This window comes from Microcaecilia unicolor, chromosome 2 (genome assembly GCF_901765095.1).
Source record: "Microcaecilia unicolor chromosome 2, aMicUni1.1, whole genome shotgun sequence".
In the NCBI taxonomy this organism is placed as follows: domain Eukaryota; kingdom Metazoa; phylum Chordata; class Amphibia; order Gymnophiona; family Siphonopidae; genus Microcaecilia; species Microcaecilia unicolor.
The window spans coordinates 608841903-608859352 of NC_044032.1; the positions used below are offsets into that span (position 1 = coordinate 608841903).

Below are 17450 nucleotides of genomic sequence, written 5' to 3' on the forward strand. Positions count from 1 at the left end.
GCCTTAGACCCATGGCCAGCTTCATTGATGAAACGTCATTCTCTGGAAATAGCTCCCTTGAGTCTGCCTCTTATCTGAACATCATTGACCACAGGCTCTGTTCCTTCTATTTGGAAACATGCTTTGGTACGCCCTCTTTTGAAAAAAAACCTATTCAGGCTTGCTGTCACCTACTAGTTTTCGACTGATCTCTAACCTTCCATTCCTGGCTAATGCAATAGAAAAATTAGTTCACGCCCAATTACTGCGGCATATTGAAAATAGCAATATCTTACACCCATTTCAGCCTGGTTTTCATCATCATCACAGCACAGAAACCTTGTTAGTAGAACTACATGATTTCGTTCACACATCTCACTATCACCGTTTTTCTGTTATTATTGTCTCATTGGAACTGTCATCCACTTTTGATTTGGTTGACCACACACTACTGATTCAATGTTTCGCTTCAACTGGGATTTCAGGGACAGTTCTCACATGGTTCACTAGTTACCTTTCTAACCGTACTTATTAGCTTTCTTTCAACCATACTTCGACAACTTCACTCCCTCTTTTGTCAGGGGCCTCTTTCCTCGGCTCTTTTTAACATCTTTCTTCCACCTTTACTCTGACTTATTCAAGATAACAGGTGCACACCTTTTTGCTATGCAAACAGCATCCAGGTCATTTGCAGAATTTCCAGCCCAGCTTCCATCACCCATCTTAACTCTTGTCTGGCTCAGGTATCTCTTTGGCTTAAGGCCAATCTTCTTTTCTTTAATGAAGTAAAATGTAAGTCTATCCTCTTCCCGTATTGCCGTGATTTACACATCTCTCCTCCTACACTAGGTGATTTTTCTTTACCCTTTAAGAATACTGTGAAAATTTAAGGTGTTAATTTTGATTCTGAGCTCATATTCAAACCACAAATCGATGCAGTTCTTCAGTCATCATTCTTTGCTCTTCGTTGAATTTGTGCAGTTTATCCGTTTGTTCCAGTTTCTTCTCTGCGACCTCTGATTTTTGCATTAGTCATTTCTCATTTGGACTACTGCAACTCTCTTTAGCTGGTCTTACTTTGCACTCCCTTAAACATTTACAATTATTCCAATCTACAGCTATCAAACCTCTTTATAATGCACTTAGGTTCGACCACCTCACTCACTCCACTTCTTGTAGCTGAATACTGGCTTCCATTATCTGCACCAGGGGCGTAGCCATGGATGGGCCTGGACGGGCCCAAGCCCAGCCACTTTTGCTCCAGGCCCGCCCACCCGCCCGCCCTAACTAGCCGCAAACCAACAACATCGCTGCTTTTGGGTCTGGTCCGGGAGTGTTGCCTGCCTGAAATTGTTCTCCCCACTGCTGCCTCAGTCCCTGCAGCATTCCTTTTTTCGCCCGTTGCCGGCAACGCTACGATTCACAGAGGCTGCTCCGCTCCCCCCTACAGCGTCCATCTGGTCCTATGAAAACAGGAAGTGCATTAGAGAGGGCCGGATGGACGCAGCAAGGGGGAGCGGAGCAGCCTGTGTGAATCGCAGCTGTAAGTCTTCTATCTGCTGCCTCTCGAGTGTGAGTTTCCTGGAAAAGCACTTCTCTGGTTGATTGGGAACTTCAAAAGGATCCTGCAGAGGTGAGTCCTGCGAACTGCGAGAAATCATGGATTTGCTTGATGTGTAAATATCATCATAGCTGCTTTGTGAAGGACACGAGACAGGAGCAGTCAGACCCAGTTTGTGGTTTTCAAAGGTGAAATATCCTTGTGCACTGTTTCGGGGCTATGAATTTTCAGTTACTGGGTATTGATATGTGTTTGCAGCTCTGGAATGATCTCCCTCAAGCGTTTTCTTCCGAATTGTCCTTCTCTCCCTTTAAAGTCTTACTTAAAACACACTTTTTTTTTTGTCTTGCATTTGGTTTTGCTTCCCCGTCCGCCAGTTGATGCTGGGCTGTAGGATATCAGTCGCCTTTTCAGTTGTGCTTCTCTGTGTGTCTGATCCAGCAGTGGAGAAGCATTTCAGGCAGAAGTTCTTCGAGGTAGGCACAAGAGGACAAGCTGATGTGATGTTTGTAAAAGGAGAGGGGAGATTCAGACAAAGGATCACAAAAAGAACTGCATGGAGGGGAGGGGATGAAAGAGGTGCTGCACATGGGGAGGGAAGAGAGAGGATTAACTTTTTGAGGTGAGGGAGGAAGAGATGCATGGGGTGTAGGGTAAGAAAAATAATTTGGGATGGGAGGGAGAGAGAGGTGGGGTGGGAGGGAGAGTTGCTGCACAGGGGGGTAAGGAACGAGGGAGAAAGTTGGACATGGGATGGGAGGGAGAGATGCTACATTGGGGGAGACAACTGTTGGAGGTGGGGTGGGAGGAAGAGCTGCTGCATGGGGTGGAGAGCGAGGAAGAGATGCTGAGGTGAGAGAGGGAGAAATGGACATGAGGATGGAGGGGGAGGGAGAGATGCATGGGAAGAGAAAGGAAGAAATGCTGGATGTGGAGTGGGAGGGAGGGAGGGAGGGAGAGATGCAGAAGAGACAGGGAGAGAGAGAGAGAGAGAAATGTTGGATATAGAAGTTGGAGAGAGGGAGAGATGCTGTATGGGGAAGAAGAAGGAAGAACGAGAGAGATGTTGGACCAAGGGCACAAGGAAGGGAGACAGTGAGAGTGATGTGGACAGAAGGAGAGAGGGAGGAAGAAAGAAAGAGAGGTTGAACATGGGGGTGGATGAGAGGGTGAAATGTGGGGGTGACATGTGGGAGTAGGACAGGGGCAGAAAAAACATTGTGCCCATCCAATTTGGGCTCAGGCCCACCCAAAATTGGCTGTCTGGCTATGCCACTGATCTGCACATATTCAATTCAAAATCCTTACTCTTGTATTTAAGACAAAGCTATTCTCTGTGCCCTCTTAAGTAAATAAGTATATAAGTATTGCCATACTGGGACAGACCGAAGGTCCATCAAGCCCAGCATCCTGTTTCCAACAGTGGCCAATCCAGGTCACAAGTGCCTGGCAATCTTTTCAATTTTCTTATTCCCTACACACCATTGCATTTTCTTCGTTCAGCTGACCAAAATCTTCTTACTCTCCCCTCCCCAACACAACTCCATTTAACAACTACCCATGACACTGCTTTCAGTTATCTCAGCCCCAAACTCTGGAACAATCTACCCTCTAACATCCATAGCCAACCTTCTCTCCAGACTTTCAAATGAGTACTGAAGACCTACCTATTTACTCAGACCTTTTCTTCCACTGTAATCTCACCTCTTTTTTAAAAGTTTTTTTTAAGCTTGGGTTTTTAATGTTTGAATTTTAAGTATATATTGTTCTAGATTTTCTATTTTGAGAACCGTGTTATGCCTATTTGTTAAGGGCACGGCAGTATATCAAGTTTTATTAAATAAATTAAATGACAACTTAAGAATAGCCATACTGGGGCAGACCGATGGTCCATCGTGCCCAGTATCCTGCTTCCAACAGTGGCCAATTCAGGCCACCAGTACCTGGCAGAATCCCATGCACCGATCCCAGGGATAAGCAGTGGCTTTCCCCTTGTCAAATGACAATAAGGTTTATACACAGGAAGCAGAGACTGTGTACTATGTGTATAAAGGACTGTGTATACCTGGTAGTGCTTCAGAAATGGTAATACCAGTAATAATAATAATAATAATCTGTTACTATTTAGGGCCTATTTAATATTCTCTATGAGGAAAAATTTGTAAACCAAGTCTTTAAATGCAGAAGTTTAAAGGATTCAAACATGAACTCGGCTGCCCTGGATTTTAAACTGCCTTGTCAAAGGAGCTTAAAATGGATGGATCCAACATCTTCCCACTGATATATTCCCCATCTGCTCTTGATTACTGGAGCTGTCTGGTTTAGCTGCTTTATTATGTATTCTTCAAGTCAGACCAGCCAATTTGTGGTGGTTTCCTGTACTGCACATTTGAATGATTTACAAAAATCTCTGGACACTTTCCTAGGCCATCTCAACCTAAAACATGCAAAGTCCAGTCATACCCTATAACATCTTACATCAGCAACTCTGTTGTTGACTGTATGCCTCTATCAGGGCTGGTGCACAGCTATTAGATGTCCTAATCAAACCACCAGCCTTATGCACACACACACATACAATTAAATTTTAGGCCCCTAGGCTCCTCCAACCTTCATAATCATCGCAAACTACCCCTCCCAGAATAATCTATATTAATGGGACATTTGAGAACTACCCACAATTGACTGCTGTTTCTTTCAGTTTGTGTGGTTGTCAGAACCTACTTCTTTGCTCTGATGTCCTCCAGAAGATATTATGCAAGGCAGCTGCCTACTCCTGCCTAAAGGTTGGACTGGCCCTGGCCTCTATATTCACATCCTCTGTAAGGGAGTGATAGGGAGTGTAGATGGCATGGATGAGCAGACTGGATACGCCATATGGCCTTTATCTGCCTACATTTTTCTCTGTTTCTCCGTTTAAACAAATGCAAGCAAGCTTTGTATGCCATGAATGAACCTTTGCTATTTTTAGTTCTTGTATAATATTAATTATTTCTGTTTTTTAAAAAAAAAGCAGTTAATAAGATGTCATTTTACTAAGCTGCGATGAAAAGTGGCCATAGTGTGCCCTTACACAGGTTTTCCTAAGCACTAAGGCCATTTTTACCACAGAAACAAAATGGCTGATTTTCTATTTTCAGAATTAATTGTCATGCGCTAACGTTGCCATTTGCACGTGGCCATTAACACAAATTAGTATTTACCGCCACCCACCGCGCTAATTCTGTGCTAATCAGCACATGGTAATGTAGATTCCCTAACTGAGTAGCGCAGAAACACTCAATCTCCACCCCCAGACATACCCCCTCCTCAAAATAAATAAAAATATATTTTAGCACGGCAGATGAGGAACTTACCACAGGATGCCTCAGTGGGCCCCGCGGTAAGACCTTTTAAGCTGAGGTAAGCGTGTACTAGCATTTACAGCAGCTTAGTAAAAAGACCCCTAAACTAAACTGAGAACAAATTGATTTTTATCAGAATGTATGACAGCAAGCAATGTATGACAGTTTATGAATCTTTCATCAGGAGCGAGAACCTCCTCAGATTACTTAACAAGAATGTCAAAAGGAACTTTTGATCTTTTGACTGTTTGGAGACAGGCCTCACAAATTAGGGGCCTTTTTACTATAGTGGCAGTAAGCTCACCGCAGGCTTACCATGCATCAGTCTGGCGCTACCACCAGCCCAACGCGGGCGCTAGCAGTAGTTCCACCCCTAGCATGCAGCATTTCCGGTGCTAGCAGAAATATTCAAAAACTATTTCCACAGGCTGTTACCTGGGAGTAATCGGGCAGCGCCACACGCTACCTGGTTACCACCAGGTTAGCTTGGGAGCCTTACTACCTCAATAAGTGGCAGTAAGTGCTCCCCCTGGCCACACGGTAAGAGCAATCTTATAGCATGGCCATTTCTTTTCTGAGACTTTTTACCCGCTTCGGTAAAAAGGGTCTCAGTGCATGGCAAAACTGGCTCCTGGTGCTAGCACAGGGCCCCTTTACCGCAGCTTAGTAAAAGGACCCCTAAGTACTTCTCAGAAGAAGTTCCACAGCCCTTTTGCATAGCTATTTTTTGAACTTTTGTTGGGGTTTTTTTTTTTTTTTGCTATGGAATATATTTTTGTACCAGAAATGGCAGATAATACAGTCCATGCGCCAAAAATGGCCCATTTCAAAGTTGGGCAAACAAATCGAGTTACAGGGTTTTTACACTTATCTTGCCCTACTTTTGTACCCAAACTGAAATCTGGCCTATTTGCTGTTTCATGATTGGACAGCAGTATACCTACATATTTTTGTTTTGTAAGCTTTCTTGTGAAATATGAGGGTAGTATACAGATTTTTTTTTTCATTTTATGGTGGATATTTGGTCTAGAGGAGGTTTAGTCAAGCGTTAAAATTTTTTCTCTGACTCCCTTCCCCACGTACTATCTCCCCTTATAACCTCCTCAAGCTCTCTTATGTTTTTTGCAATGCCAGGGTCCCCTTCAGAGGCTGGACCGATCCATAGCCACTCCAGCCCCATTGGTGCTATTTCAAAATGGCTACGGCTTACCTAAAGCCAGCACCATTTTGAAATATGGCCCATACAAGAAAATGGTACTGACCTACCAGTGTAGACAGTAGTGATTGGGGATCATTCCTGTCCCTAGGGAAGGGGGGGGGAGGCGTCAGCATCGCAGATATGGTGAGGAGTCTAGGGGAGTCTAGGTGGGGTCTGTGGGGGTGATAAAAACCCAGAAAGGCTATTTCTAAAAATGGTGAAACCAAAACTGGCATTTCATTCATTTTTTTTCTATGTGTAAAGCATGTTTTACATGAGGAAAATGGCTATAAATAATTGTGTGACTGAATACTCATGCTAAGATAACATTAACTTAGGTACGTCACTCAAAGGCATTCCCAGGAGCATAGCTTGGTTAGAATAGGGGTGGAGGTGCAATGTTCACACATATTTTACAAAGATATGCTGCAAGGAAATGCACAGAGTACATGCATATATTTACACTATCTAAGGAGCAGGTGTAAATTTGTGCACAAGAATTTGTATGCTACTGAGGCTGGTTCGTGATGCCTATTTTATAAAGGCAAATAGACATCTTTGATGCTTTTAAAAAATAACAACCAAAGCTCACTCTCTCACTCTTCACCCACTGATATTATATCAAATTCCTACAAACTGTAATAACCTACTCAGTTCTAAGTGGCTTACAGAAAAGACTAGGACAATCCTGGAATTACATAGCATAGCATAGAACCGTAATCATCATATTTTAACTCTATTAAATAAAATAAACATAAACAATTATATATATATATATATATAGAGAGAGAGAGAGAGAGAGAGAGAGAGAGAGAAATATAGAAATAGACATATAGATAGATAGATAGATAGATAGATAGATAGAAACAGCTCTGTTTAACAGTTACGAGTAAATGTGGAGGAACATTTAAAAAAAAAAAACCTTAAAGTAAGAATGGGACTTTTAGCTCATTACATCCAAAAACACCATTCATCTTAAAGCCATTTTTGAATAAGAAAAAAGTCTGGGTTCCCATTTCGAAAATGGCCCTGAGATGGATGTATTTGCAAAAAAGACATCTAAAAAGTGACACGTCCAACTTAAAAACACCAAAAAACTAGGCACTAGAATGTTTATCTGGCATCATTTTGACAGTAATGGCCTGCCGCACAGGTACATTTCCTATCATAACTCCTTTATTTTGTATTCTGAGCCCTCCAGGAATACAATAAAAACTGTAATAATCTTTCACCCTGTAGTTATCTCCTATATTTAGGTACAGGAGGTAAATTGCTGGTTTTGGAGGGCTCACAACTTCCACCACAAAGGTAAAGTGGGATTTGGACCTGGATCCTCTTGGTCACAGTCTAGTGCATCGACCACTAGGCTACTCCTGGGAGCCACTTGCTGCTCTGTTGGGTATGCGAATAGTACTTGATGCTGTCATAGTGCCTGGTATCCCCTTTCAGTTTCAGTTCTCAGAGGGGTGGGAGGGGTCAGCATCCACTGGGGAATTAAGGGGTCAAGCCTTAATCCATCCAATGGTCAGCTAGTCATTCAGAGCATCATTTTTTTTTAACTTGGATATGATTGAAACAGGTCTAGATAAAAATGTACTTCATTTTAGACTTGAACATCTCTTCCTGTTCCATTATCGCTGAAAGATGTCCTAATTATGGGGCCACCCTAGTCCCACCCAAAACACACCCACAACAAACCCCCTTGCTATCGGGATGACCTCGGTGCAAAACATTCAAATTTTGCCTTTTCGAAAATCGTGATTTTTGGCAGAAACACGTCTTTCTGGCCCTTTTGAGATGTTTATCTGTTTCAAAAATGAGCACCATAATCTATTAATATTCTCTACACAACAAACATTTGTTAAATAGAAAGGTTTTCACAGCCATTCTAAATAGTCTTAATTTGTTAGTAGATGAATTGAAAGTGGAAGAGAATTCCATTGTATCACTGCCTGATATGGGAAAGAGGATGTCAAATTTCGCTGAAATCTGACTTTGTTAGAACTTGGGAATGTTAATAACATTTGATTCTGAAAAGAGTTATCTGCATTAGTTTTTAACAAATAGACATGTGGAGGGGCATAATCGAATGAAGCACCCAAGTTGTTATGACAGCGTCCTCGCAGGACGGCCCCGTAAAGGGGTGGGGCAACCCGTATTATCGAAACAAGATGGGCGTCCATCTTTCGTTTCGATAATACGGTCGGGAATGCCCAAATCATGAAATTTAGGTCGACTTAGAGATGGTCGCCCTTAGGTCGTTTTTCAGATGGTCGTCCCCGGTTTTCGGCGATAATAGAAACCGAGGACACCCATCTCAAAAACGACCAAATCCAAGCTATTTGGTTGTGGGAGGATCCAGCATTCGTAGTGCACTGGTCCCCCCTCACATGCCAGGACACCAACCGGGCACCCTAGGGGGTACTGCAGTGGACTTCACAAATTGCTCCCAGCTGCATAGCTCCCTTACCTACAGTGCTGAGCCCCCCAGCCCCCCCCCCCCAAAACCCACTCCCCACAAATGTGCACCACTACCATAGCCCTTATGGGTGAAGGGGGGCACCTACATGTAGGTACAGTAGGTTTTGAGGGGGTTTGGAGAGCTCAATATTTACCACCACAAGTGTAACAGGTACAAAGCTGGGACATAAGCATCTAAAGCTGAAGAATGTTCCTATGGCAATGGGGTGTGGTCTGAGTGTGCTGGGGGTGGAACTAGGGCAAGCCCAAGATATATATATACTGTATGCTTATTTCCCATTTTACAAGGGGAATGAGCATTTATATCCAAATGATGGACGTTGGGATTTAGACCAGCTAGCCAGGATGTGTAGGCATCAGCAAAGTGCTCCTATTGAGCAGAGTTCCACTTGATGGATTAGGGAACTTTGCCCCCTTAATCCCCCAGTGTTAGATGTACACCCTGAAAGCAAAACTGTCAAGGGATACTGAGCTCTGTGATAGCTATGGGACAAATGAATCTTTATGTTTCTAAAATGGCTCACATAAGCATTTATGTTCCAGCACCCAAATGTTTATGCTGCCATTTCATGACTTTAAACATTCATGGGCTGCCACAGAGACATTCATGTTCCTGTTTTGCTCCATTGATATTTTAGATGTTCAATTTTCTAAAAAGGGTGTTTCTGCAGCACATAACTGGTATGTAAACATTCATTTTTTTGTTACATTTGTACCCCACGCTTTCCCACTCATAGCAGGTTCAATGTGGCTTACATATTATATACAGATACTTATTTGCAGTGCTTTTTTTGTGCCGGTACGCAACGGTACGGCGTACCGGCACCTTTTTTTTTTTGCTCCCCCTGCCCCGTGAGTCCATGTCCCGCACGCAGTGCCAGCCCCCATTTCCGGCCGCTGCTTCTCCTGTTGAGCAGCAGCGGCCGCTACACAAAGAAAAAGATTTTTTAAAAACTTCAAACCTGGCTGAAACGCGGCACCCCGGCACTGTAGACAGCCATTAGGCATTGGCTGTTGCCACGCAACCGCTCCTCCTCTTGCCTCAACGTCACTGCGCTCCTCCGGGGTCTTCCTCCAGGGGCAGTGACGTAGAGGCAAGAGGAGGAGCGGTTGCGGGGCAACAGCCAATGCCTAATGGCTGTCTACAGTGCCGGGGTGCCGCGTTTCAGCCAGGTTTCAATTTTTTTTTAATCTTCTTTTTCTTTGTGTAGCGGCCGCTGCTGCTCAACAACAGGAGAAGCAGCAGCGGCCGGAAATAGGGGCTGGTGCCGCGTGCGTCGCGTCTTCGCGCCAAACTTGGCAGGGAGAGGGAATCCAACAGAGGGAAGGATTGGGGAGAGAGAGAAAGAGGGAAACCAACAGAGGGAAGGATTGGGGAGAGAGGGAAACCAACAGAGGGAAGGATTGGAGAGAGAGGGAAACCAACAGAGGGAAGGATGGGGAGAGAGAGGGGAAAACAGATGGAAGGATGGGGAGAGAGGGAAAACACAGATGGAAGGATTGGGGAGAGAGAGGGAAAACACAGATGGAAGGATTGGGGAGAGAGAGGGGGAAAAACAGATGGAAGGATGGGGAGAGAGAGGGGGAAAACAGATGGAAGGATGGGGAGAGAGAGAGGGAAAACGGAAGGATGGGGAGAGAAAGAGGGAAGACGCTGGATGGAAGAATGCAGAAAGAAATAGGGGAGACACTGGAAGGATGGGGAGAGAAAGCAGAGCTGCTGGATGGAAAAGGGGAATAGAGAAAGACTGGAGAATAAGAGGAAGGGGCATGGGGAGAACAAGGGTGAGGAAAAGATGAAAAGCCACAGGTAGATGAAGGAAATTGAAGAATGGATAGTAAGAATGAATTAAATCTGGACAGAGAGAGAGCCTGAAAAATATTGAAGAAAGCAAAGAAAAAGGAGACAAAAATGACAAATGGCACAGAAGAGTTAAGCGAAAAGAAAAGAAAGCAGAATCACAGACTGGGACCAATATGGAAAGAAAAACAGTCACCAGACAACAAAGGTAGAAAAAAATCATTTTATTTTCATTTTAGTGTTTGTAATTATGTCCAATTTGAGAATTTACATTGGCTGTCTTATTTTGCACTGGGTATACTGGAGCTGTAAGAGCTTACAGAGATTATTTATCATGAAAAAAAATCACGTTATTTTTTTCTCCTATAGTACTATAATATTTTCAATGATGTCTGTTTATATGTGCCATGGCTGGTATAGGGGGTGTGGTTAATGTGGGTGTGGCTATCATAGGGGTGGAGCCATATGTGGTGACCCCGCCCATAATGAGTACCGGCACCTTTTTTTCTACAAAAAAAGCACTGCTTATTTGTACCTGGGGCAATGGAGGGTTAAGTGACTTGCCCAGAGTCACAAGGAGCTGCTCAACATTCAGAGTTTTTATTTATTTATGTATGTATGTATGTATTTATTTACTTATTTATGACAAGTGGGCTGTATAGTATTACAATTGGAAAGGAAATTAGAAAGACTTGATGGACCTGAGGGTCTTTATTTGCATTATATTCTGTGTTTCTACATTTATTTCTGATGTTATTATAAATCCAACTTGAACTATTCTTGAAAACTGAAATCTTCCAGGAGGAAAATAAATAGATTAATAAGTGGGAAATTATCTGTGAGAGGCAGTTGTAGGTGACACAGCAGAGGGAGAGACACAGGGAGGAGAGGAGGCACAGGTCTCCCTGCCTGCCTCTGCCTCATTCTTTATCCCTCATTTACTTTTCCAGCCTATCTCTGAATCTTTCTCTCTGTATATCCTCCTTACTCTCGCTGTCTCTAGATCCCTCTTTTCCCTTTACTAGCATTGAAATTATTACTTGAAATATATATTTTTAATAATTAAAACTAAATATGCCCTGCAGATAGCTCGAGGGGACCCCCCTCCCCCACTCTTTTTGGGCTGTCGGGCTATTTTCAGCGCTCAGTCAAAAAAAATTGGAAGCAGCAGGAAACACTGGTCACCATGCAGAGCAATTGCAAGCCATCCATAACCAGTACCAGCAAAAGTCATTAGAATATCACCAGTTCCTAAGTAGAGCAAATACAGTAGATAGCTTGGCACAGAAAGACAGACAGCAAGCCACAGATCTCATACGCTAGGCCATGGTGACAGAGGCAATTAAAGGCACAGCAACTCACAAAGACCCATCGGAGAGAATCAGTCCCAACACTCTGTCAGTTCTACGTGCAGTTCCAGAAATTCTAGAAGTTCCAGGTCTCTAAAATCACACATGACTAATCATTCCAGTCAGCCTGCAACCCGTTCAGCAGCTCTCCGGCTCCGAGCTAAAGCTGGGGCTGTTAAATCAAAGATTCTGTATAGTAAACAAGAAGGAGCCATACAACTTAAGAAACTTAAATAGAAGAAAAGAAAGCAGTGGCAGTCACTGCATGCAGGAATGCAGAATTGAAGTTGAGGCGAAAGCCACTGCTGAATGTAAGAAAGCAGAGTTAGACACTGCTTTAAAGGTGCTCATCAAGAGAAAGAAGCAGCCGCCACTGAGGCCGAAGCAACGGCCCTGGAAATGTGTATAAGGCAAGATGGTGGAGAGGGTCAGCTCAGCCACATTATCGCCTGCGCAGCAAACAGCAGCATATGTGAAGGCCCATATCCTAGCACATGAAAATGCACAGTCACAGTCTGACTCAGAAGAATCATCAGATTCTGAGCAAGCACATTTCTCCACACCAGGGTTTTGCTTGCCTGAGAGAAGCAAGCCTAAGGCAAAGCATACCATGGAGGCAAACTGCCACCATAGTGATACATATGCTCACACATATGGATGCACTATCATTGGCTCTCACTCCAGGGAGACGCACCAAGGGAAACACTTCCTTTCAACCACAAACTCTGGCGCTACCCAGGAACTTGGCTCAGATAAAAGTTGAGCAGTTACACCCAGCAAAATACCTTGTGATTAAGCAAGAGCCATCTGACTAACCATACTCCATGCCTGACTTCAGACAAACCCCAGCACACAGCCAGCCATAGGCACCTACTGTCAGTCTGCTAGACAGAGAAGATCTAGCAACATGCATACAACAGGGACAAGGAATGTACTTGAATGTAAGTCACCTGAAAAAGGTGTGAGCAAAATCAAAATAAATAAATTAATTAATATTCATGGCTTGCAATAAGATGGTGAACATGGGGCTTTACCAGTTCAATGACTGCCCCGAAAAGTATAGAGGGTGGAAATCTAACTTTAAGGATGCCACAGCAATTATGAAGCTCACTCCAATACAAGAGATGACCCTGGTGATAAAGTGGCAAGGAACTGAGTCAGTCAATTGTGTAAAAAGATTACCAGATGCATATATATGCATAACGCCTCAAGAGGTTTAAAATAAATGTGGGCGAGACTTGACCAGTGCTATGGTAGTCCAGAAGCTATCCAACAGGCACTAATGAAAAGAATAAGGAATTACTCAAAGATGACAAATAGAGATAAAGACAAGAATTTAGAGATCTCCTCCAGGAACTGGAAGCATTCAAAGCTGATCTGAACCTTCCTAGACTGTACTACTTGGATAAAGTATGGGGCATAAATGAGATTACATCAAAGCTGCTGTAAAACATAACAGAAAAATGGTCATCACCACATCCAAAAAAAAAAACAATCTTTTTCTTTTTTGCAAGTCCCATGCTAATTTGTCCATTAGCAAATGGGATTTGCAAAATATTAATGTGGGAGCACTTAGCACCTCCTAAAAGGAGATGAAAAGTGGTCCCGCATTAACCCTGTGCTAACCTGTTCGCATGCAGTAATGTGGATGCGCTAGCTAGTTAGCACAGACATATCCACTCTCCACCCATGACTCCCCCCCCCCCTCTCCCAAATAAATTTTCAAAAATTAGTTTGTGTGTGATTACTACAAATACGGAAATTACCACAGGATGTTTTAATGCTTCTTGCAGTAAGCCTTTTTCGACAAGCTAAACCTGCATTAAGGTTCAATGCACTTTCGAAATGCACTTTCGAGATGGGAAGGCGGTAGAACGAGAGGACATGAAATGAGATTGAAGGGGGGGGCAGACTCAAAAAAGATGTCAGGAAGTATTTTTTCACGGAGAGGGTGGTGGATGCTTGGAATGCCCTCCCGCGGGAGGTGGTGGAGATGAAAACGGTAACGGAATTCAAACATGCGTGGGATGTGCATAAAGGAATCCTGTGCAGTAGGAATGGATCCTCAGAAGCTTAGCCGAAACTGGGTGGCGGAGCAGGTGGGGGAAGAGAGGTTGGTGGTTGGGAGGTGAGGATAGTGGAGGGCAGACTTATACGGTCTGTGCCAGAGCCGGTGATGGGAGGCGGGACTGGTGGTTGGGAGGTGGGAAATACTGCTGGGCAGACTTGTACAGTCTGTGCCCTGAAAAAGGCAGGTACAAATCAAGGTAAGGTACACACATATGAGTTTATCTTGTTGGGCAGACTGGATGGACCATGCAGGTCTTTTTCTGCCGTCATCTACTATGTTACTATGAAAAAGGGCTCCTCAGATTGCAAGCCCTGCAGAAAAGGAAACTATTTGCTCTACCTGACTGCACCTCAAGCTTCATCAATTACTAAAAAGTTGTGAGCTAAATCTAAAAAAAAAACCAGATATGTAATTATGTTACTTTTTTTTAAAATAAGCTATGAGAAAAGCTGGCTTGCTCATTACCTTGAAGAAATAGCTAGTGCAGAATTATCAACAAATTCAAGATTTTATGATAAGGGACTGTAGCTTTTTAAAAAAGATTTTATGATGAAAGCCAGGAACATTTTTCCCTATGACACGACCTTTGCATTAGACAGGACTTTAGCAGCAGCAATGCTGCTGAAGACGTTGCCAGGCAGCTGAACTGATACGTAAGTGCAGAATTCCTGCTTTAAGGCCTCCAAAAGGAGTATATCAGAAGTTCCTTAGTAACCTTTTCAAGGAGCTTTATTTGTACTGATTATGAAAAAATATGTAAATGAAAACCTTGGCCCTGGCATAGCTGTACAATGTGCAAATCCACTCAGCTGTATTTTCCACACTTCTCCACAGACTGCTAAACCAAAGCCCAATTTCTTAAATATTCCTGCAATACCCTTTTCTGGGCTTATCTAAACACCTGCCCTGGAATTCAATTATAAAACAAACGCAAATATTGGTTTGCATTTCTTATTTTTAGTAGCAGGCTTTTTTTCTGAGAAATTTGTTCTTTTACTATTTTCTGTGGCACAGGAAAAGCTTTAAACAAAAATAGGGCCCAAAGCATAATATGACATCATAAAACCCAGAAAGCAAATGGGTTCGCAACACACTCCACTGAACTAAATCATATTACTGATGAATTAGGGAAAATTAGATGAAAAGTAGGCTGCTATCAGGGGGAAGTTGGGGTAATTTTCAAAGCCATTTGCCCAGGTTCACTGGTCTATCTGAAAATTGCACTGGTCTCCCTGGTGGCATGGGCACTTTTAGCTGAGTTAAAAAGAGGTGTTCTTCAATATGTGTTTACCTTGTCGAAGGACAAGTATTCATTTACACTGGATTTCTAAAAAGTCAGCATGCTATTTTACACACACCCCTCACCTGTATAAATTGCAGGTTAAAAGTAAGCAGGTTTGTTTAAGGACCCTTTTATTAAACAGCGCTAAAAAGTGGCCTGTGAAATATCCTCAGGGCAGGTCTTTCCCGTGCAGTAAGGTCACTTTTAGTGCTGCTGGTGCATGGTTGAATTTCCTATTTCTATAATAATGGCCATGCTCTAATTTTCCCATTAGCGCATGGCCATTACCGCATGAGCACTTACCAACACCTATTTTGTAGGTGGTAAGGGCTCATGCAGTAATCCTGTAGTGACAGCAGCTGGCCTTACGGAATTTAAAGGGGGTTTGGACAGATTCCTGAGGGAAAAGTCCATTGAACATTATTAATTTTTTTTTTTTGGGGGGGGGGGGGGGTGCCGGGTTCTTGAAGCCTGGATTGGCCGCTGTCGGAGACAGGATGCTGGGCTTGATGGACCCTTGGTCTTTTCCCAGTATGGCGGTGCTTATGTACTTATGTACTAATCAGTTAGCACGCGGCAATGCCCATGTACTAACCGATTAGCATGGCCGCACCCACTCTCGGCCCCATAAACACCCCCAGCACACATGCAAAAACTACCACAGGACGCTTTAGAGCTTACCACAGCTTTGTAAAAGGGCCCCTCCTTAATGCGTCGTTAACACTGAGCTATTGCTGAAAATGAAACTACCAGGTACATTCTGTAAAAATATCTTCATATGTTGCAAATGTACAGCCTATTAGCGAGTAAATTATTTTAAATCTAAATTCAAAGCAGTGTTATTGGGCATATTTCGCTCAGATATTCAAAGTGAAACCACACCAATAGTGTAACTTTGGAAATGTGTATATTGCACACACTTTAAAACCACTGCTGCAATTTAATCAGGTAAAATGGCTTTAAAAAATTGTCCTACCCTGTTCAACTGCTGTAATATTAAACAACTAGATGCTGTCTTGTCCTAGCCCTTGAGTATCTTGAGTTCAAGAATATCTTGAATATAAACGTGCTTGAAATATCCAGCAGAAATATTCCGTTTTGGCTTATAACCTTGGACGACAGGAGTTATACGGAAAAATCAACAGGGACAGGGGATCCATTCAAAATCTGTACGATCAATAAGCACACACTATCACTGTCACCACGATCGCTTCCAGGACAACTCACTTGATGTCTTCCCACACCTCCGGTCCGTAGTTTCTTATCACTAGCAGCTCCAAGGCGTGATTCACAAATCCATACTGTAAACATACATCAATAAAAAGGAACAGGGGCGTCATTCATACAAGAATATGCCTAGCACCACATACTCAAAAAGCAACTATTTCATTTTTAAAAATGTAAAAAAATAATAAAATAAAATAAAAAAAACCCCCACAACATAAATGTATTAGAAAGCACATTACAGGAACTACACATAACATTTTGCAATGCCCAAAATACGATCTGAACCGTGGCTGAATAAATACGTGAAACAAATGACAGTTTCTTCCTGTTACCTGCCAACAACCGAAACTGCAATTGCTCATGCTGTCAGTTCCATGACCCATATTATGTACATACATCGCTGCTGCTTTCTTCCCTCACCCTTTATCCATCCCCAAAACCTTTTCCCAGGGTATATATATTAAATCGTGTCCTCCAAGATCATTGACATTTATCTATATTAGGATACGTATATGCACAAGATCTCCAAGTAAAGGTATTTTTGCCATACTTACCATCCTGAAAATACTTTAGCCCTTGCTTTTAATTATAAGAGGAATAACAATCGCAATTCACGCATGAGCCCGACAGCTCCGACCGAAAACAGCGCAGGCAGGGCACAGCGGTGAGAGCGCCCCTTTTTCTTTGATTGACATGTTCATAGAACCAACCAGAATTCAGGGACGGATTCTTTTTCTTCCCAAAGACGTGACACCAGCCAATCAGCGGCAGGAGAGGGCGGTGCCCCGCACTGCCGGAATGGAGCAAATGACAGGAGCGTAGGGTCGGGAGGCGCTGGTCGACTGAGGGAGGGAAAGAGGTGGGAGGAGAATGTAATAGAGCAGAGAGAGTGCGCGGACGTCCTCTTTTAGCATGACCCATTTTTGTTTATATTGGAGCGCTGTGGGAATAAGGGGTGATGAAATGTGCTTTAAATACTGTGGGAATGGAAGAGCCGGCCAGCAGTGCTCATGTGCTTTAAGAGAGGAAATGTTTTCATTTAATGCTGCGCCTCCATGGTGGGAAAAGGATTAAAAAGCCACACACACACACACGCTCTTCGCTCTATATTAAATGTAACTTATAGCCCAGAAGCAGAAAGTGTGCTAGTCCAGCTA

General features: G+C 43.2%; 1 protein-coding gene across 2 annotated transcripts in view; it reads right to left on the reverse strand.

The window, feature by feature from the left end:
- GUCY1B1 (guanylate cyclase 1 soluble subunit beta 1) overlaps window positions 1-16958 on the reverse strand; it is a 181870-nt gene extending 164912 nt beyond the window's left edge. The window contains exons 1-2 of one of the 2 annotated variants that reach the window (XM_030191612.1): window positions 16848-16958; window positions 16294-16367 (exon numbers count right to left, since the gene is read on the reverse strand). In XM_030191612.1, coding sequence (XP_030047472.1) covers window positions 16294-16367; window positions 16848-16850 — 77 coding nt within the window. In that variant the 5' untranslated portion in view covers window positions 16851-16958. Of the gene's footprint in view, window positions 1-16289; window positions 16368-16847 lie in introns of those variants that run through there. The other variant, XM_030191613.1, reaches the window with a different exon arrangement.
- Between the last annotated feature and the right edge of the window lie 492 nt (window positions 16959-17450).